At 44.3% G+C, this 21814-nt stretch overlaps 2 protein-coding genes across 2 annotated transcripts in view; both read right to left on the bottom strand.

Annotated features, from left to right (window-relative positions):
- The window catches only part of ssh1b (slingshot protein phosphatase 1b), a 45796-nt gene extending 37164 nt beyond the window's left edge, over positions 1 to 8632 (bottom strand). Inside the window, exon 1 of the mRNA XM_034192784.1 lies at positions 8169 to 8632. Within this exon, the coding sequence (XP_034048675.1) occupies positions 8169 to 8249 (81 nt within the window). The 5' untranslated portion in view covers positions 8250 to 8632. The remainder of the gene's footprint in view (positions 1 to 8168) is intronic.
- A 734-nt stretch (positions 8633 to 9366) lies between these two features.
- The window catches only part of LOC117530083 (synaptic vesicle 2-related protein-like), a 33369-nt gene continuing 20921 nt past the window's right edge, over positions 9367 to 21814 (bottom strand). The window contains 7 exon segments of the mRNA XM_034193018.1: positions 9367 to 9505; positions 17328 to 17479; positions 17481 to 17500; positions 19243 to 19332; positions 19419 to 19500; positions 19576 to 19687; positions 19821 to 19925. Coding sequence (XP_034048909.1) covers positions 9423 to 9505; positions 17328 to 17479; positions 17481 to 17500; positions 19243 to 19332; positions 19419 to 19500; positions 19576 to 19687; positions 19821 to 19925 — 644 coding nt within the window. The 3' untranslated portion in view covers positions 9367 to 9422.

Raw genomic sequence — 21814 nt, 5'->3', positions numbered from 1 at the left:
GGGAGGCCCTGGCAAGGAGCCCGGACCCGGGGACCGGCCCCAAGAACAGAATGTACATCCCACCAGAGGCAAGAGCTGCCGTATTGGACTTCTGTCACGGGTCCAAGCTCTCCTGTCATCCCGGAGTGCGTAGGACCGTGGCAGTGGTCCAGCAGCGCTTCTGGTGGGCGTCCCTGGAAACCAACGTTCGGGACTACGTCCAGGCCTGTACCATCTGCGCCAGGGGCAAGCAGACCATCGGAGGACGTCGGGACTCCTCCAACCCCTGCCGGTGCCTCACCGCCCCTGGTCTCACATCGGCCTGGACTTCATCACGGCCTCCCGCCGTCCCAGGGTAACACCATTATTCTCACGATAGTGGACCGGTTCTCCAAGGCGGCCCACTTTGTGGCCCTCCCGAAGCTCCCGACGGCCCAGGAGACGGCAGACCTCCTGGTCCACCACGTCATGCGGCTGCATGGGATACCATCAGACGTTGTATCAGATCGTGGTCCCCAGTTCTCTTCGCAGGTTTGGAAGAGTTTCTGTAAGGAGCTGAGGGCCACCGTGAGTCTCTCGTCCGGGTACCACCCCCAGACAAATGGCCAGGCAGAGCGGGCTAACCAGGAGTTGGAACAGGCCCTTCGCTGCGTCACCTCCGCGCACCCGGCGGCCTGGAGTCACCATCTGGCCTGGATCGAGTATGCCCATAACAGCCAAGTCTCGTCTGCTACCGGCCTCTCCCCTTTTGAGGCATGTTTGGGGTACCAGCCCCCATTGTTCCCGCTGGTGGAGGGAGAGGTCGGTGTGCCCTCGGTCCAGGCCCACCCCAGGAGGTGCCGCCGGGTGTGGCGGACCGCCTGCTCTGCCCTGTTGAAGGCCCGGATGAGGGCCAAGACCCATGCGGACCGCCGGCGTTCCCCGGCCCCCACATACCAGCCCGGGCAGGAGGTGTGGCTTTCAACAAAGGACATCCCTCTCTGTGCGGACTCCCCTAAGTTGAAAGACAGATACATTGGACCATTTAAGATCCTCAAAATCATCAACCCGGCCGCAGTGAAGCTCCAACTCCCAGCTTCACTGCGGATCCACCCTGTATTCCATGTGTCCCGCATCAAGCCACACCACACCTCGCCCCTCTGTGCACCTGGACCTACGCCGCCTCCTGCCCGACTCATCGATGGGGAGCCTGCTTGGACAGTCCGCAGGCTCCTGGACGTCCGTCGTAAGGGCCGGGGGTTCCAATATCTGGTGGACTGGGAGGGGTATGGACCTGAAGAACGCTCCTGGGTGAAGAGGAGCTTCATCCTGGACCCGGCCCTCCTGGCCGATTTCTACAAAAGACACCCGGACAAGCCAGGTCGGGCGCCAGGAGGCGCCCCTTGAGGGGGGGGTCCTGTTATGTGGGCCGCTGAAGAGGAGGTACTGCTGGCCCACCACCACCAGAGGGCGCCCTGCTTGGAGTGCGGGCTCCAAGCACGAGAGGGTGCCAGACCCAGAAGAAGTGACAGCTGTCACTCATCGCACCAGCTGTCACTCATCTACACCACTTTATAAGCCGGACTGCAACTCCACCTCCTCGCCGAGAAATCAACTACCGAAGAGGTAATTTCTCTGCTGACTCATATTGTTGAGTGATAACCTGAACTTCTTTTGCAGCCGTTATCCTGTGGTGTTCTTCCTTATCTGTGGGATTGGCGTTTGGTGTGACAGCGACGGCTTCGCCTCACACCCCAAACCAGATAAGTGGATTAAACAGGAGCTGCACGAGTGTGTGATTGGAGGTGGAGGTGCTCCCTCCTAACTGTGTGCAGACTGTAGATTACTGAGTGTGCGGACTCACACTCATTCATCTTGTCTTTGCTTTCTGCCAGCAGTACCAGGGTCGACAGCCGAAGACAGAGGCCACCTGGGGATTCGGGACTTGGCGGCTCCGGTGTTCTTCAGGCCGTTGGTGGTGGAAGCCGTGTGGGACGCGGCTTCTCTCTCGTCGGGGGTCTTCTATCTTCGAGCCTGCCCACACGTCACCTGGTGTTAATTGACTTTACAAATTTTGTGTATTTCGTTGTGTGTTGTCACAACATTAAATTGTTACTTTTTGGCTTATTCATTGTCCGTTCATTTGCGCCCCCTGTTGTGGGTCTGTGCTACGACACCTTCCCAACACCAACCAACCAGTGGGCAAAAACATAGAATGCAAGGACCACTTGTAAGAACAGATTAGTGCATAAGTGGTTTGTAATTTGGCTGCACAGAATGTGTGACTGAGTGTATGCATGCTACTCAACATCAGAATTTTCTTTAATATCAACACTCAGTAGTCAAATGCACTATGTCACCACAGTATAATGTGTTCAAGACTATGGCAAACTCAGAAAAAAACAATATTGGAAACTTTCATCACTGCAAGATGAAATTCTTGGACTGCACATGAAACTATTGTTTGTGTGATTTAGAGGCCAGCATTCTGAACAGTAATGTATCACCATAGCAACAGGATTTGTGAGGTACTGAGGTCCAGAGCCCCACAGACTGAGAGCATGTTGCATGTTAATGCTGATGCATTTTAGTGTTACAGTGTGGCTGCTGAGGACTCTCTATATGCACTAGCACCATCTGCTGTCAGTCTTTTTTCAGTGTTGCACAGATGACGTCTGAATCATCAGGATGCTTTCAAGTTCATCAAAAAACACCCACACCCACTGTGAGGTGATGTACATAGCGAGAGGAAAACACAATTGCACCACATTTTTTTTTTTTTGTGGCTGCAAATAATCCACTTTTTAAATTATAAACAGAAACATGAACTGATTGGGTTGTCTATAATGCAAAATCTATCTTAGTGGCATACATTAATTTTGGCTTCCTTCACTTTTTGGCCTTGCACTTAAAGCTACAGTGTGTAGGATTTAGGGGGTTTATCAGAGAAATGGAATATAACATTCATAACCACCTGATCATTTGTGTGTAATTACCTGCAATAACAAATCAGTGTGTTTTCATAACATGGCTCCTCCACATTGCGATGATCTACGATCCAAAAAAAGGACAAAATGGCTTAATCCGGCTTTGCCTCCTTATGCCGCGTTCACACCGGGCGCGACGTGAGCGACAGCAGCAACAGGTTGCCATGTAATCCCTATGGAACGAGGCGTTTTGGCGCCAAGTCACGCAGCGCGACGCGAGTGAAGCGACGCAAGTGAAGCGATTTTGAGCGATTGGCGCATTTGTGGCGCGATATTGCGTCACATCACGTCGTGTTGCCCTCCTCCCCAAGTTGAAAAATCTGAACTTTTTCGTCTCGTCGCGCCGCGATGACCAATCAGGGACTGAATATGTGGTGACGTGGAGATGTCTGGAGTTTGACTGAAGATGTGAACATGTCCTGTATCTGGTAGCAGCCTGTGAGCAGGACTTATGTCTTTTTTGTCCTTTATTTCACAGTTATGACAGAGGTTTTGGAGCGAGCAGCAGCCCCACAGCAGTGGGGAGCGGAGTTTCTTTCTCTTTTTATTTTACGTGCGCGCGTGAGTGAACCGTCCGTGGAGATTATTTTACTTATTAACTACACAGATAATAATAAAACAAATGGTGACTGGTTTCTAAACACAATTATGACAGAGTTTTTTGAGGAGGAGCAGCCCCGCAGCAAGCAGCGGAGTTTCTTTCTTTTGTTGTACGTGCGCGCGCGAGCGAATCGTCTGTGGAGAATATTTTATTAATTAACTACACAGATGTCACTCGGGAGGAGCTCGGAGTCGAGCCGCTGCTCCTCCATGTCGAAAGGAGTCAGTTGAGGTGGCTCGGGCATCTTTTCCGGATGCCCCCTGGACGCCTCGCTGGAGAGGTGTTCCGGGCATGTCCCACTGGGAGGAGGCCCCGGGGAAGACCCAGGACACGCTGGAGGGACTACATCTCTCGGCTGGCTTGGGAACGCCTTGGGGTTCCCCCGGAGGAGCTGGAGGAGGTGTGTGTGGATCAGGAGGTCTGGGCGGCTTTGCTTGAGCTGCTGCCCCCGCGACCCGACTCCGGATAAAGCTGAAGAAAATGGATGGATGGATGGATGGATACACAGATGTATAATAAAACAAATGGTGACTGGTTTCTAAACACAATTATGACAGAGTTTTTTGAGGGGAAGAGCGAGCTGCAGCAAGCAGCGGAGTTTCTTTTTTTTTTTTTTATTGTTTACATGTGCGCGCGTGAACGGGACAGGAGGTCCTCAAACTGGGTCCCGCAGAGGCAGAAGGACCGCTGAAAGTGGCCGTCATCCAGACGCAGCTCCTGCAGCAAATAGTGATACTCCCTGAATTGGGAGCTTTCCACAACAACTTGCTCCGTGTGATCAAGGTCCGTCATGTTAACTTGACTGACAACCGGAGCCGGCGAGCGGAATGGAAGCTCCTCCTATTTGATGACGCACCGGGGCGAATTTTCACAGCAAAAGCAGAGCGACACACCGGGCGAAGGAGGCGCGTCCGTCGTCATGCGACCCCCGCGAATTTGTAGCGTCTGATCGCGCCCGGTGTGAACGCAGCATTACAAGCTGCCTTATAAGGTGCAGACCTGGCAACTGGCTGGCTCGTAAAGTGAAGACCTGGCAACCCGTCCGAAAATGAAAGACAGGAGATGCGCCCTCGGGCAAACATGATTGAGCTGTTCAACTTTGAACAAAAACCATAACAAACACTGCTTCAGCTTAAAATTTTTACCCCGATGGAAAGCGATCACAGAAGCTTCAAGCCATACTCACTACGAATACCCCGTTTAAAGGTGTTCCAACATGACTGAAGCTGTTAACAATATGAACACCTGGAAGCTACCATGCACTGGCAACGATTTGGCAAATCAGGATGAAATTTTTGAACAGCATGAAAATTTAACCCCGATTTCAAAACTGGTGCCGATGATGACCTTATCTCCTACATATACAAAGTTTGTCCAAGATTGAAAAAGATGGATCAAGCAGTTACTATGACGCTTCAAAACGTGCCCCAATTTGCTAAGGAATGGTGCTCCTGTGGAATACCCTCGTAAGCTTAGAATCAACCCTTCATACCTACATGGGCATGGGCCCCCTCATCGTGTAGGACACAGTGATACAGTAGCCTACAAGGGACATACTTTCAGGAATCAATGGTCGCTCTTCTATACAGCATCTACTGGTGGTTGGCGCAGGCTAACAAGTTTGAGAACCCTCATTTTGTAAAACAGGATTATGCATATTGCTCATCACAAGAGAAGACAAGAGAACAGGAATCCCTGCCGCCAAAGAAGCAAAAATCCAAAGGGAAACAATATTGCGACCGACAATGGCATAATGCAATCTGTAAACTCACCACTAGATGACACTAAATCCTACACACTGTAGCTTTAAATCAAGTTTAAATAGAGGTTATTTGCTTGATGTGCTAGTGGTGTTATACTGTAATGTAAATATCAAAGTCAGTCTGACTTTTCATCCTCGCCGTTTCCTAAAAGGAAATGCTGGGACACAGGATCTGGCTTCCTATACATATGAGAAGTGCGTGATACTGATGGGGGTTCAATTCTGATAAGAAAGTAACACGATTCATTGAATAAGTGACGAGTTTGCTTTTTTCCTCTTGATCTTATCCTATTTCTGTGTTAGGTCGATGGCTCTGATCATCTTCCTCCCCGCTCAGCCCATTTCTGCCCAACTCTTCCATTTACCTCCACTTCAACCTTGCCCTCTTTCATTTACATTCTCTTATCTTTGACACATCAGCCACCTCCACCCATTTTCCTCCACCTGTGTTCCTCGTTATCTTTTTTCCCCCTGCAGTTGTGAGTTTGTTAGCTGGACAGAGCGCATCATGTTCCTCACTGCAGTGTCTAGCTTGTTAGCTGGACACAGTGCATCATGTTCCTCACTGCAGTTACTAGCTTGTTAGCTGGCTGCAGTGCATCATGTTTCTCTCTGCCATTGTTAGCTTGTTAAGTGGGTAGAGAGCATCACTTTTCTCCATGTGGGCACTGACTCATTAACTCAGCGGTGTACATCATGCTTCTCCCCATGGATGCTATGCTGTGCTCATAACCTTTGAAAGTTCAGTGATTCAGAACTTGGGGAAAATGCCTTAAATGCTACGTTGGGGCTGAATTTTCACTCGATAACTTGTGAGGAAGTTGAGCAACCTGGGGTATCCAAATTAGCGTCACAACATGGCAACCCCCCTGTGCAACTGCTGGGACAATGTCACTAAAGCTGAAAATGCATCGTTAAAATAGATTTTTGACAAGACATTACTGTTATATGTAATATATTCACAATCTATGTACAATTAGTTAAGTTACCAGCACCACCCATAAGCAAAAACATATCTGACAATTTCATTTTGCCCAAAAGACAGTGTTAGCCTAGCTCTACTGTAATCTCATGAACACACTGTTTCTGGAAAATGCAGCATTAGCCTGTTAGCTTGGCAGAGCGCAGGAAATGAGCACACAATCTACGAGGTCTGTCAATAAAGTATAGGTCTTTATTTTTTTCAAAAACTATATGGAGTTCATTCATATGTTTTTACGTCAGACATGCTTGAACCCTCGTGCGCATGCGTGAGTTTTTCCACGCCTGTCGGTGACATCATTCGCCTATGAGCACTCCTTGTGGGAGGAGTCGTCCAGCCCCTCGTCGGAATTCCTTTGTCTGAGAAGTTGCTGAGAGACTGGCGCTTTGTTTGATCAAAATTTTTTCTAAACCTGTGAGGCACATCGAAGTGGACACGGTTCGAAAAATTAAGCTGGTTTTCCGTGAAAATTTTAACGGCTGATGAGAGATTTTGAGGTGATACTGTCGCTTTAAGGACTTCCCACAGAGTGAGACATTGTGCAGCGGTCCCAGGCGCCGTCGTCAGCCTGTTTCAAGCTGAAAACCTCCACATTTCAGGCTCTATTGATCCAGGACGTCATGAGAGAACAGAGAAGTTTCAGAAGAAGTCGGTTTCAGCATTTTATCCGGATATTCCACTGTTAAAGGAGATTTTTTTAATGAAAGACGTGCGGGCGGATTGCAGCGTCGTCTCGCAGCCGCCGCGTCGCTCCGCCACAGGAAAAACACCTCTGTTGGAAGCCTTAAGGACAAGTTGGAACATGTCCAGCTGTTAAACAATTTCTCATATACTCACTCCACTGAAAGCCATCAAAAGCCGCCTGGATTTTACAAATGGTTATCAACACGAAGGTGTTTTTCCTGTGCCGCCGCACCGCACTGGCTGCGTCCCGACGAGGTTCCGACGAGGGGCTGGACGACTCCTCCCACAAGGAGTGCTCACAGGCGAATGACGTCACCGACAGGCTTGGAAAAACTCACGCATGCGCACGAGGGTTCAAGCATGTCTGACGTTAAAACATATGAATGAAATCCATATAGTTTTTGAAAAAAATAAAATGGACCTATACTTTATTGACAGCCCTCGTACCTACCATCCCTGGTTCTCAAGACCAGGCACCTAAGTGGCTCTACTCTACTCTCCTATTTTACTCTTCCTTTTTAGATATTTAGATATACCTTTGTATACTGGCTAGTTCAATTGAATATAATATATAAGATATACCTTACTGAATTTTCATGCAACTTCAACCACCACTGCTCATATTTTTTTTGATAATTTACCATTAACCACCAGCAGGTGGCAGACATGTCTATGGGATGTTACATAGGAAAAACCGTTTCAAGTGATGTTGTTCACCAAAGTTCAATAGATGAAACAGGGTTTGTCTTCATTATATGTTTTAATTTGGTGAGTTACAAGATGATAGCAGTTATTACTTTTTACTTATCATCTATCCACCCTGGCTGGGATGGACTTGCTCGCTCACCCACACATTTACCTTTTTTGCTGTCCAAGCCCCACGCTGTTACCAACACGGGGTGGGGGGAAAAATCAGACAACCTGAGTGCAAATTGTGCAGCAGTAGGCGCAAAATGAGCACTCTGTCCTGACAGCTCCAAACCATCGCCCTCCCCCCCACCCCGTGTTTACGTTACAAACACACGTTCTCCTGCAGCCACTTCCCAATGTAACAGCACAACAAAGGATTGTAAGTATGGCGAAGGTTTTTACGCACACCGCACGCTCCCGCAGGCGTTTGGTCATAGCATGCACAAAAAAAAAAAAGTAAAAACTAGAAACAGACCCCGGCGACCCTCCTCTCCCCCTACTCACTTGCCCCGCGCTGCTGTTGGTGGTGCTGGCCGAGGATGCTGCACTGGGGGTGGGAGAGCGCTGCAGAGTCACCAGGGCCATGATCGGCTCTCTGCAGCCAGGAGAGGGGGAGAGGGGAGGAGGACGCCTGTCTGTGAAGATGCGCCGACACGGTCTGTGTCACCAACAGCCTCATCCAGCAGCACGCGAGTCCCAAACTCCGCTTTTCCGGAGTCCTCATCAGCGGGGGGTCACGGCGTGGGTCTCCTCCGCGTGCACACCACGAGATTTCATCGCGATCCACAGACACAAAAACAAAAACACAGCGCAGGATGCGATCGGGGCGGAAAATGACATACAGCTTTGCAAGACGCCTCTGATTGGCTGGCCTAGTTTGCGTGCGCGCTGTCATTGGGCTAATGTTGTCAAGGTGACTGGCCAGACTAGTACACCAAAAAAAAAAAACAAAAAAAAAAAAACATAAAAAACCCACAACAATGTGGAGAGAGACATCTGGAACAATCACTCAAAAATAATAATAATAAAAAAATCACTTTATTCTTGTAATATTATGACTTTATTCTCGTTATGTTACTAGTTTTTCCTCATAAAATTACGTTATTCTCGTAATATGACTTTATTCTCGAAGTCTTAAAAACTAAAATCACGACTTTATTAGTTATATTCTATATTTAAAAATAAACTGCAAAAAAAAAAAAAAAAAAGTTAAGTTTCTCAGTCTTTCGTAGCCCGCAGCAACATTAAGGAGGAGCTCCAAATATTTTAAAACTTTCGTCCTCCAATATTTCTTCAATTCAGAGCCAAATACCAAGTTTGGTGATAAGTTGAACAACACTGCATTCAAAATAACAAAATAACCATCTATTCTGGGCACAACCTTTGGATTGGATTTTAATTCTGGAGTTACGCTGCTAAAACCCAAGAAACAGCTGTGTGCAGAACATGTAACCTCCTTGGTGCCAGTATGTTGAGTAACAGTATGAAACATAAATACAATCAATATGATCAGATTTGTTTTTAATTAATGCCACAGATTTATTCTTTATGTATTAAAAATGCAATGATCAGCCTGGTAGTTTGAAAAATAAATAAATACAATAATAATTTTTTTAAACTCATAATTTTAATAAACTTTATCACACAATTGTACAAATCAACATCAACATACGTGTCTGGGCAACACAGTATTTTATATATATATATATTTGTTTAAACAATGTCCATTTTTTTTGTCCATTTTTGGTTCCTGTAGTCTCAATCTGTGTTTCCATTAAGAATATGTCCTCTATCGTCGTGATCCATTGGTCCTTTGATGGCATGTCCGTCAATGGTGTCATCTTGGAAATTATTCAAATAAAGAAATTCAGGTTTCAATTGAATTACATATCCTAAAACTTGATACTGATAAAATTTACTGACATCTTTCGAAAAATCTAAAAGTTTTGGGCATTTCCAGAAAATGTGAGAATGGTCTGCACCTATCTTCTCACATTCTCTCCAGCATTTCTGATGCATCTGTAGTTGTTTACTTTTTAACTTGGGTGTGATAAAGAATCATATCAAATTTTTCCAGGTAAACTCCCTCCATGTCCGAGAGCTAGTAGTTGCACAATTAAATTTCCATATGTCAAGCCAGTCCATATAATCAGTTTCTGTATTAAATTCTTTATCCCAAGACAATAATGAATTAATTAAACATCCCAGTAGACAAAAATTAAATTTCGACATGACATAAAATAAGAAATGGCAACCAATAATGAGACAACGAACTCACACTGACAGGCCAAAATTTGAATTGATTCTCTATCACCAATCCAATTTTTGCCAGTCAAATTTGAGCAATTTTTTAATGCATTTTGAACGCACTGCTTAGATTTTTAAATGTAAATTTTTGGATTTGCATTCAGAATGTCGTCCATGTGTAACCCTTCAACCAACTGAAGTGTTCCTGCAATTGGTTCTTCACTGAACAAAAATTTGTCAGTTTAAGGAACAAAACAAATATGAAATTGATCTTATGGTGCTTTTTATGATGCGATCACGTGCAATTAATTAAATTTTTTTTTAGTGGCCAGTGTCCACCACACAAGTGAAATTTCAAAGTAAGTCAATATGTATCTTTATGGATGAGAAAAAGAAGTACTATATTGGCCTATACAGTAGTGTTCAGAATAATAGTAGTGCTATGTGACTAAAAAGATTAATCCAGGTTTTGAGTATATTTCTTATTGTTACATGGGAAACAAGGTACCATTCAATTCAGTAAATTCTCACAAATCCAACAAGACCAAGCATTCATGATATGCACACTCTTAAGACTATGAAATTGGCTATTATTAAAAAAAAAAAAAGTAGGGGGGGGGGGTGTTCACAATAATAGTAGTGTGGCATTCAGTCAGTGAGTTCATCAATTTTGTGGAACAAACAGGTGTGAATCAGGTGTCCCCTATGTAAGGATGAAGCCAGCACCTGTTGAACATGCTTTTCTCTTTGAAAGCCTGAGTAAAATGGGACGTTCAAGACATTGTTCAGAAGAACAGCGTAGTTTTATTAAAAAGTCGATTGGAGAGGGGAAAACTTACATGCAGGTGCAAAAAATTATAGGCTGTTCATGTACAATGATCTCCAATGCTTTAAAATGGACAAAAAAAAACAGAGACGCATGGAAGAAAATGGAAAACAAGCATCAAAATGGATAGAGGAATAAACAGAATGGCAAAGGCTCACCCATTGATCAGCTCCAGCCTCCAGGATGATCAAAGACAGTCTGGAGTTACCTGTAAGTGCTGTGACAGTTAGAAGACACCTGTGTGAAGCTAATTTATTTGCAAGAATCCCCAGCAAAGTCCTTCTGTTAAATAAAAGACGTGCAGAAGCGGTTACAATTTGCCAAAGAACACATCAACTGGTCAAAAGAGAAATGGAGGAATATTTTGTGGACTGATGAGAGTAAAATTGTTCTTTTTGGGTCCAAGGGCCGCAGACAGTTTGTGAGATGAACCCCAAACTCTGAATTCAAGCCACAGTTCACAGTGAAGACAGTGAAGCATGGTGGTGCAAGCATCATGATATGGGCATGTTTCTCCTACTATGGTGTTGGGCCTATATATCGCATACTAGGTATCATGGATCAGTTTGGATATGTCAAAATACTTGAAGATGTTATGTGTCGGATGCGGTCGGAGCACCGACCCAGCGTTTGACAGGACCCAGCACGAAATAAGCAGAGCACGGTTCAAAAGATAACAGAATTTAATAATCATAATGAGTGCAGTGATAAACAACCAAAAATGTCCGCGGTCTGGTGAGGTGAAAACATGGCGCGCTCTTAGCAGCGCAAACGGTCCGGAGCCACAGCAGTTCGGACCCAGGGACCCCACTGACACCCCCCAGGTGGCCGCGACAAACCGAGTCTGTGAAGAAAGAAAACATGAGGTGAGTCCAACACTCTCCACCCAGAGAGACACAGCTCAAAAGGTGCACACAATCAGCAAACACTTCCTGGCTTAAATATATATCAGCTTCTCACCCTGCAGGCACAGAACTACTCAGTTCAAATCTCCACTGCAGCAGAAGCTGATTAGACAATTAACATAACGTGACAGCTCAATACAACAAGGTGTGAGGGACACCAAATCCACTGTCATTACTTCATAAAGTCACCAAAACCAAATTACCTCAGGAAGTGTGCTGAAGAGCGTGAGACCTCACCCAATCCTCCTTCACAGACTGGCGTCAAACCTGGAGCGGTCTCTGCGTCCGTAATGGTGAGATTGTTCTCCTGACGTCGATCTCACACGTCTGCTCACAAGGTCGAGTCTCTGGCAATTACACACTGTGCATTCAAGGTTTAAATGCAGCAATCTCTGATCAAGACAGAATACACCACAGCTGTGAGTCCTGATGACCTGCACATGAAAACAAGCCTCAGGTGTTCAGGGTGAGGTCATAATGCTCAGCCACTCAGTCCTGAATGCATACCACCTGGTGGGAGAAACAGAAAACAAAAACAAAGCCAGCCAAACACCCCAGCCCACAACAGAAGAGGTCATGTTGCCTTATGCTGAAGAGGACATGCCCTTGAAATGGGTGTTTCAACAAGACAGTGACCCCAAGCACACTAGTAAATGAGCAAAATCTTGGTTCCAAACCCACAAAATTAATGCCTCGCAGATGTGAAGAAATCATGAAAAACTGTGTTTATACAGCTGAATACTAGTTTAGTGATTCACAAGATTGCTAAAAAAGGAGTTTGAACATAATAGTTTTGAGTTTGTAGCGTCAACAGCAGATGCTACTATTATTGTGAACACCCCCTTTTCTACTTTTTTTTTACTAATAGCCCAATGTCATAGCCTTAAGAGTGTGCATATCATGAATGCTTAGTTTTGTTGGATTTGTGAGAATCTACTGAATCTACTGGTACCTTTTTTCCCATGTAACAATAAGAAATATACTCAAAACCTGGATTAATCTTTTTAGTCACATAGCACTACTATTATTCTGAACACTACTGTATATAATAGAATATATACGTATATATACACTAATAAGAGCACATTGAAGCATCATGCCAGTCAGTCGATCAGTTCAGAGCATACAGGGCAGTATCCTCAGCTAGCACCACCAACAGTATTCACATGCAGTACTTTTAAGATGGCTAATACCCCCGTCACACATAGCCGGAATCATGTAGAATGGTGTCAAAATTACGAATCGGTGCACATCTGAAAAGTGTTGGATTTCAGTTCCAAAACATTCTGACAATGTTCTGCGGAAGTCCACACAGTTGGTCGAAATTGTCTGGCGGCCTCGAGTGTGATGCACATGTTCAAAACCCTCCAGGTGCCGTCGAGATGGGACACCTATCTGGCGGCGGTTCATGTGCAATCTGAGGACCATCTGACCGCAATTTACATATTCCCATGGCAGCAAAACGGGATCCAAAATGATATGAGTGCATGTGAGGGAACCTTGAGATGGATCTGGCACAGTATGCCTGCCGGTATGACCTGCACATGCCGCATATAATAATGCTCCCCTGAGGGCAAAGGAACTGTTGAAATGTATGTGGCACGCTTCATCATGACAATAATTCTGACTTATTATCATGTACAGTGAATGTGAACAGCGGCTATCAAGCCGAAACACCATCCGCAACTGTGTGCATGCAGCTGCAAATCTGAATAGGCTGTGATATCCACAATCAACCTTACAGTACAGATATTTGTCCATTCCTTCTCATGGGCAACTTAAATAATGTGAATACTGTCTCCATCATAACTGTATATAACACGGGCAGCTGCCCCTCTGCGTTGTGCATAGTAATGCATCATCCATGCACCAGGCTCAGAGCTGAAGGGATCTCACGCTGTAATAAGTGATCAACTTCTAACTCTGTAGAAGATATGACATGGAATTGTTGTGCCAGGACATGGTAGCATTAATAAACATGAATCTCACCTCCAACAGTGGTCCAGGAGTATTTCACAGCCCGGACGTGGATGTGGAGCCGAAACCAGCAGCCTGTGGTTAAAATTCTCTCACCCAAAATAAAAATTAAATCCCATGCTATCGCAGCACCACTGTACTGAGTGGCATCATCTCACAATGTTTTAGTGCAAGACTTGGTGAAAATCTGACTCCGCAAACCCATTTTTGTGGGGAAATTTCACATTAATAATCTTTATTTTATCCTGTTTACATCCAGATGACACAAACCATGACAAAATGTAAGCATTACACAAAGCCTGATGATTAGAGGACAATCTCTGCATTTTTTGTTTTGTGCTTGGTGGTGACCACAGCCTGTGTTGCTAAGGAGGAGCAGCCAGAAAAACGTCCTAATGTGCAGGGTGCTGCAATTGCCAGCCTATCTGGGGAAGGGGGCACACCAGCGCCAAGCATGACAGAGGTCGAGGCTGGTACACAACCGAGTTGATCGACCAAATCGGAGACGAGCAACAATGCTGTGGCCACTGTGACAAGGTACAGGGAGAGTTTTATGAAGAAAATGGCAGAATGGAAACCGAAATTCTTGAGGTACCGAGACAAATTTTCATTCTTTGAAATTTTGTTATGAGACAGCGGCATGCATTATTTTCATTCTTCTATGTTTTAAAGGATGTGTCACACCAAAATCATAACATTTCTGAGTTTTTTGACAGCGTTTATGTAGCTTTGAGGAAAACATCCCAGCATGCGCTTGAATGAAATGTAGCTGCTAACATTAAGAATGGAGCCACAGATTAATTGCAAAATTTGCATAAGTGTGATGTTGTGTTATGACTTGTTTTAAGTGATAACTACTCATTTTGCCGCTCTCCACTGTGAGAATGCAGCCTGCTAAAAACCGTCTGTACTAGAGGTTCAGCTTTGTGCCCATTGATAAGTGTTGTCATTGATATAACTGTGAAAAATCTAAGAAATACATCTGTGTGATTAGACAGCCTGAAAAACAGCGGAGCTTTCCATGTGTGCCTACACAGTGGGAGCTATAATGGGGTGAAAACAGAGTGCTGCTCTGTTATAGAGAACAGACTCTGCACACATCAAGGCAGACTCTCTCAAAGTAACACAAAAATAAAAGTCTACCAGTTCCACTGAGGAGAACAAAATACAAAAGGAACAGGGCACTCACCCACTTGCTGAATGATTCCCATGATTAAATTTGTAAAGTCAACACCATCAAAGAGGTCACACACAGACCACATGTAATCGCCAGCTGGAGAACAATGCCTGACGGCAGCTTTGTCATCAGCTCGTCACAAAGTTCTCTCATGATTCTGTCATGTTAGATAGAAAGGCCATTATCTGCTGAAAATAACATTCTGACTTTTTCCAGTGTAAGAAATACATCTGTGTGTTCAGGCAGCCTGTAAAAACAATGTCGTGGAGACATTCCACGTGCGCATTCACAGTGGTAGTAAAATAGCATTCTACGACACAAACAGCAGCATCAGCATATGTTAGGATCCAAAATCTGACAGAAATTTCGGGTTGAAGTGTATCGCCTCCTGTCTGTACATCCTCTGTAAGTCACTACTTTCGATTGAAAGCTCAGACATTTGGTTATTGGACGTAGCAGCATTTTTTCACTGTCAGCCATTGGGATGCTTCTGCTTTTCCTAAAATGTACATCACACACTGAGAAATGTGGAGTAAGACATTTCCTCTCATTCTGCTGACTCGCAGAGTGAGAGGAATAATTTGCAATAAAATACATCAGCGACCATTAATTATTACTGCATGTACGTGGATAGACTTACAATCATGAATACTTTGATGATGTGTTGATAACTGGGATGGTAAATAACATGTGACATGTTCTTGTTGCGCACCTTTTTTTTTTAATCGAAAGGATGATGTTTGGGGTTATTTTTCCATTCTTTTCCATTTTTTTTGAGGGGAGCAGGAGAAGCTGGACAAGAACAAGGTGAGAATTTAACACTTTGAAGTGAATGCCCCCAGCCTGGTGATATTGTGACTTGGGAATTCAAACTTTTCAAATTGAAAATTATGCACCAAATGTGTAAAAAAGTCTGGAATCTCTCACATTTTCAATAGTCTTTCTGTACATTCTTTTTTCTTTCAAATACGTTTATTGCACATCTCGTAACCTGTATACAGTGTGTCAATGAAACATAAACATTTTATATAAATTTCACAAATCAACAATTCAGCACAGAGTCAGACCAGAAACAGCGCTACAAGACTGCATTTATGTCTTAGGACTTCAGGACACAAGGTTGGATGGGACCTTGAGTGGAAGCATTGCACGTGCTCTTTGGGTGATAGTTGCCAACAGCACCGCTATACTAAAATGTCTGAGGAAAACCCTGAATCCTAAATACTAAAATATGGTTATCCCACCCCAGCTATTACTGGGTGCTGCTAATGTAAGTCTGCACAGCTGCTGCACACTATTCTGAGGGTGATAAAGTTGAATGCATAATTGGTGTGATTATGCTGCTCTGTTTATGAAGATAAAATCTCTCCTGATGCAGTTTGAGCAGTGAAAATAATAAATAAAATGTCTGCAGGACACAAAGCCTATCATGCGCCTGTTTTGTGGAACGATCTCCCTGCAGAGATAAAACAGTCAGATTCCGTAGAGACATTCAAGTCCAGACTGAAGACACATCTATTGTCCCACCTGTGTGGCTACTGGCATAGTATGGAACTATGCTTCCTATCCCTTTAACTCATCTTATTAGCAGCAGAACAGATCTCACCCTCCCTTCATCTAAATTTTGGGTCTGTTAGTGAAGCTCATGGCTAGCTGCCAGTTACCTCAGTATTCTCTCTGTTTCCCTGTCGATTTACTGCTGGTGAACTCATACCTTAGGTGTAGTATTTCCGACTAACTGATTCTGCTCTTTTTCTCTCTGCGCAAAGCACTGATGACATCATGCAAGACTGATGGCTGTGCACCACAGGGCTCTTGACTGACCACAAGATGCCCTGGCTGAAGCTGCTGCAGCACAATGCAGTGTGCTTTGGAATGTACTCCTACATGATGAAGTGATGGATCAAGGCTGGCCTCAGCATCCCAGGCACTGGACGACCTCATGCCAATGACTGTGTGATCATCTCAGTAATGCACTTTGTTTTGATGCTATTTTGGTTTTTCTGTTTTACTGTTCTTTAGCTTGGTAGAAACCTTGTAACTGGTAGAATGGCCTAAGCAGTGGGTCACCTCTCTGAGTCTGGCCTGCTTGAGGTGTCTTCCTCAACATCATCAGAGGGAGTTTTTCCTTACCACTGTCACCTGTGTGCTTGCTCTAGGGGCTGGTAATGTTAGACCTTACTTGTGTGAAGCGCCTTGAGGCAGCTTTGTTGTAATTTGGTGCTGTGTAAATGAAATAAATTTAAATTGACCCTTGATTGAGTAAGCGGGTATAGAGCATGAATGGACTGGGATGATGTAGATAAATTGATTTATTGAAGGATACAAACGGGTTGCGTTAAAGTGCACACCTTGAATCAAACCCTGGCCTATAAGTTGGTAGTCCAACTCCTATGCCACAGAGCCACTTGTGTGACAGCCTAAGCACAGTGTACAGTCCACACAAAAGAGCCTTCACCCCACTTGTCACAAGATTCATTTTGTCATTGAGATAGGTGAGGTATTATTGGTTTGCCTCTCATCTGGCTTACTTTGCTGAAAGGGTGGTTGTGACATCACCTGCTCTCTGGTTTCTTGGAGTGTACTGGACTCCTGCAGACCTCTGCCCAATGTTTCAGTGGATAGGATAAAACATACAGCACCAGCCAGGATGCAAGAGCCACAGTACACCGACAAGGGAAATACAGGAGGTCCTGAGCAGCACCTGGAACCAAAATACAACAGGCTGAAGAAACAAACAACCTTTTCAGAAGATCTAGTCAGATTTTGATCAAACGTAGGCAGGTATGTTGGGCCTATGGACAGGAAGGAGTGATTGATTTTGAATAGGACTGGTGAAGAGGTCAAGGTGAAATGTCCAATCGCAAGCTCATACATAGGAAAATGGAAAATTATTTACAAATGCATGTGAATAATTTAAAGTTTGTGAATTTGTTCAAAGCTGATGCACTTTATCTGCACATGCCTGATACTTTAATACAACCCCAATTCAATGACGTTGGGACATTGTGTAAAATGTAGATAAAAACAGAATACAATGATTTGCAAATCCTCTTCAAAACCGATATTCAATTGAATATAGCACAAAGACAAGATATTTATGTTCAAACTGAAACTTTATTGTTTTTGTGTAATATTTGCTCATTTTGAAATGGATGCCTGGAACCATTTCAAAAAAAGCTGGGACAGTGGTACGTTTACCACTGTGTTACATCACCTTTCCTTCTAACAACACTCAATAAGCATTTGGGAACCTGAGGACACTAATTGTGAGTTTCATGATTGGTATAAAAGGAGCATCCCCAAAGGCTCAGCTGTTCACAAGCAAAGATGGGACGAGGATCGCCACTTGTGTGAACAGCTGCAATTAAAAAAATAGTCCAACAGTTTAAGAAACAATGTTTCTCAATGTTCAATTGGCAAGGAATTTAGGGATTCCATCATCTTACAGTCCATATAATAATCAGAAAGATTCAGAGAATCTGGAGAACTTCTACACGTAAGCGGCAAGGCTGGAAAACCAACATGATGCCCGCTAAGGTGGCACGGCATTAAAAAACCGACATCATTGTGTAAAGGATCTTACCGCATGGGCTCAGAAACACTTCAGAAAACCATTGTCAGTTAACACAGTTCGTCGCTACATCTACAAGTGCAAGTTAAAACTCTACCATACAAAGTGAAAGCCATACATTAACAACATCCAGAAATGCCGCAGCCTTCTCTGGGCCCAACCTCATTTGAAATGAACAGACGCAAAGTGGAAAAGTGTGCTGTGGTTTGATGAGTCCACATTTCATATTGTTTTTGGAATTCATGGACATCGTGTCTTATGGACAAAAGAGGAAAAAGACCATTAAAACAGTGCATGTACTAGACTGGCCTGCCTGCAGACCAGACGTGTCGCCCATTGAAAATGTGTGGCATATTATGAAGCACAAAATACGATAACAGAGACCCAGGACTGTTGAACAACTGAAGTAAATCAAGCAAGAATGGGAAAGAATTCCACCTACAAAGCTTGAACAATTAGTGTCCCCAGTTCCCAAATGCTTATTGAGTGTTGTTAGAAGGAAAGGTGATGTAACACAGTGGTAAACATACCACTGTCCCAGCTTTGTTGAAATGTGTTGCAGGCATCCATTTCAAAATGAGAAAATATTTGCACTAAAACAATAAAGTTTATCAGTTTGAACATTAAATATCTTGTCTTTGTGGTGTATTCAATTGAATATAGGTTGAAGAGGATTTGCAAATCATTGTATTCTGTTTTTATTTACATTTTACACAACGTCCCAACTTCATTGGAATTGGGGTTGTATGTTAGTGTGATGTCACTGTGCTCTGTGTGCTTTTCATCTAGTTGAAAATCACTTTACAGGATTCCACACCCCCCAAAAATAAGCACTATATGGCAAATATAAACAAGTATTATATCCTGCATACCTGTGCAACAAATGGTGTAATCAGGGCACCAATTCGAGACATTGCAGTACAAATCCCCATTCCCACACCTCTAACATCTGTAGGGAATACCTGAAGCAGCAGATTGGAGCACAATTTGACAAATTAACTAATCCAAGATGTAATATAAAAGTGCAAAAAATGTTCCGTAGCACTACCTCTGATGTGTAAACAAATGCAGCTTGAAATCCTCCAGAGATGAAGGCTCTGGCAATAAAGATGATGATTGTAACACCCACCCTACCAAAGCAGGAGGCAGTCTTAATTCTTTTCACATTGTTGTTCCAGTATGATTAAAATTACACAGAAACATACCTGCCCATACAAGCATACAATGGCAACATGAACAAGGCAAACATGAAGAAGGACAGTGCCATGGCTTTTTTCCGGCCAATGTAATTGACTGCAATAATGCTTATAAGAATTCCTGCAACAATACAGGAAACACCCCTGAAAATGCTTTTGAGGCATTCTTGGCAACTGCAGCATATTCTAAACATCTTTACTATTCCAAAATGAATTACACAACTGTGAGAGAATGTAAAAAGAGGACATTTCACCTGGAAATTCAGCAAAAGTTACCCATAGAAGGTCTCTGTAATCAGCTGGGGTTAAATATTTGCATTGTAGACTGCAGTTTGGTTCAATTTTGGCTCCTGTGATCACTAGAATGATGGAAAACACTTTGATTTAGTCATTTTATTGACGAGTAATATTGTGAACATATATACACTGTTAATTTTTTTTTATGGAAAACAAACAAATAAAAACAAAACATAAACTGGCAGCTGTGGTTGCTAGAGCCACTCTGTCAAAAATAAAGTAAAAATATGTAAACATCTTTACAGAAAATACTATAAATTTTACAGCACAAAACAGTTGTAATTTGGGGGGATAAGAAAAAGGAGCCGAGTGTGAAGCGTCCAGGATGAAGATCAGCACCTCCAAATCCGAGGCCATGATTCTCGACCGGAAAAAGGTGCTTTGCCCTCTTCAGGTCGGTGGAGTTTCCTTGCCTCAAGTGGAGGAGTTTAAGTATCTCGGGGTCTTGTTCACGAGTGAGGGATGGATGGAGCATGAGATTGATAGACGGATCGGTGCAGCATCTGCAGTGATGCGGTCACTGTATCGGACCGTCGTGGTGAAGAGAGAGCTGAGTAGGGGGGCAAAGCTCTCGATTTACCGATCGATCTACGTTCCGACCCTCACCTATGGTCATGAGATTTGGCACATGACCGAAAGAACGAGATCGCGAGTACAAACGGCCAAGATGAGTTTCCACCGCAGGGTGGCTGGGCGCTTCCTTAGAAATAGGGTGAGGAGCTCGGTCACTCGGGAGGAGCTCAGAGTCGAGCTGCTGCTCCTCCACATCGAAAGGAGTCAGTTGAGGTGGCTCGGGTATCTTTTCCGGATGCCCCCTGGACGCCTTGCTGGAGAGGTGTTCCGGGCACGTCCCATTGGGAGGAGGCCCCGGGGAAGACCCAGGACACGCTGGATGGACTACATCTCTCGGCTGGCTTGGGAATGCCTTGGGGTTCCCCTGGAGGAGCTGGGGGAGGTGTGTGTGGATCGGGAGGTCTGGGCGGCTTTGCTTGAGCTGCTGCCCTAGCGACCCGACTCCGGATAAAGCGGAAGAAAATGGATGGATGGATGGAAGAAAAAGGAGAATGTAGTCCAGGCAAGCTTGAACTGGGGATATTTTGTTTGAGAAACAAGCACACTAGCTGCTTGTGTGAATTAGTCTGAAAATGTAATGAAGTGTAGAAGGCATTCTATTTCATTACTCTTGACCATCAGAGGGCGGTGCTTAGTACCTGAATTATTCCATGCGTGTATGCGCAGACGTCAAGTCTTATACTAACAAATTCACATAGTGGGAGTGATCGGTGTGACATCAGTGACAATATATGAGCGCACGTCACCCAGTATTCAGTCCAGTATCCAAGACCACGAGTTCTTTACTCTGTTACGCTTCGCTGTCAGTGAGTAACCCCGCTTACTGCGGGTGATCGATTGGTGGCTTCTGCTCTCGGTCAGTAATTCAGTTTTACTACGAATGAGCGATGGTTGCTTAAATTGTTACCGCTAATATGTGCTTGACATGACATGTCGCGCTGTGGGACATGCCGTACTGTCTTGACCGCTGTGATATGAATGTTTAATTTGTTTAATTTTTGGACACTGTCCTGTGAGTGTCTGCACTCCCTGTTGCACTGTTGCTCTAAATGTCTCCCTTACTTTTACACCCACACACACACACACACACACACACACACAGTAGCTGTCTGGTGCCTCTGAGCCCAGAGTATGGCCATACTTTATGCCTATCCTGTCTCGGACATGGACACTTGAAACAAGCACTCACGAATGATGCTTGCTTCATTTGTATTTCTATGCTATTGAATGGCAGATTGGCTAGACTGGCCAGACATGAAGCAGAGATGTCCTATGCAACACTGGCATCACACTAACGTAAGTGACCCCATGCTGAACCCCTTACTGCTACAGTAAAGAAGGGTACCCATGACCTGATCTTGTCAGATAAAGTTGGCAA

This window comes from Thalassophryne amazonica, chromosome 17, assembly GCF_902500255.1.
Source record: "Thalassophryne amazonica chromosome 17, fThaAma1.1, whole genome shotgun sequence".
Lineage (NCBI taxonomy): Eukaryota > Metazoa > Chordata > Actinopteri > Batrachoidiformes > Batrachoididae > Thalassophryne > Thalassophryne amazonica.
This window is presented reverse-complemented; position numbering and strand designations above follow the sequence as displayed.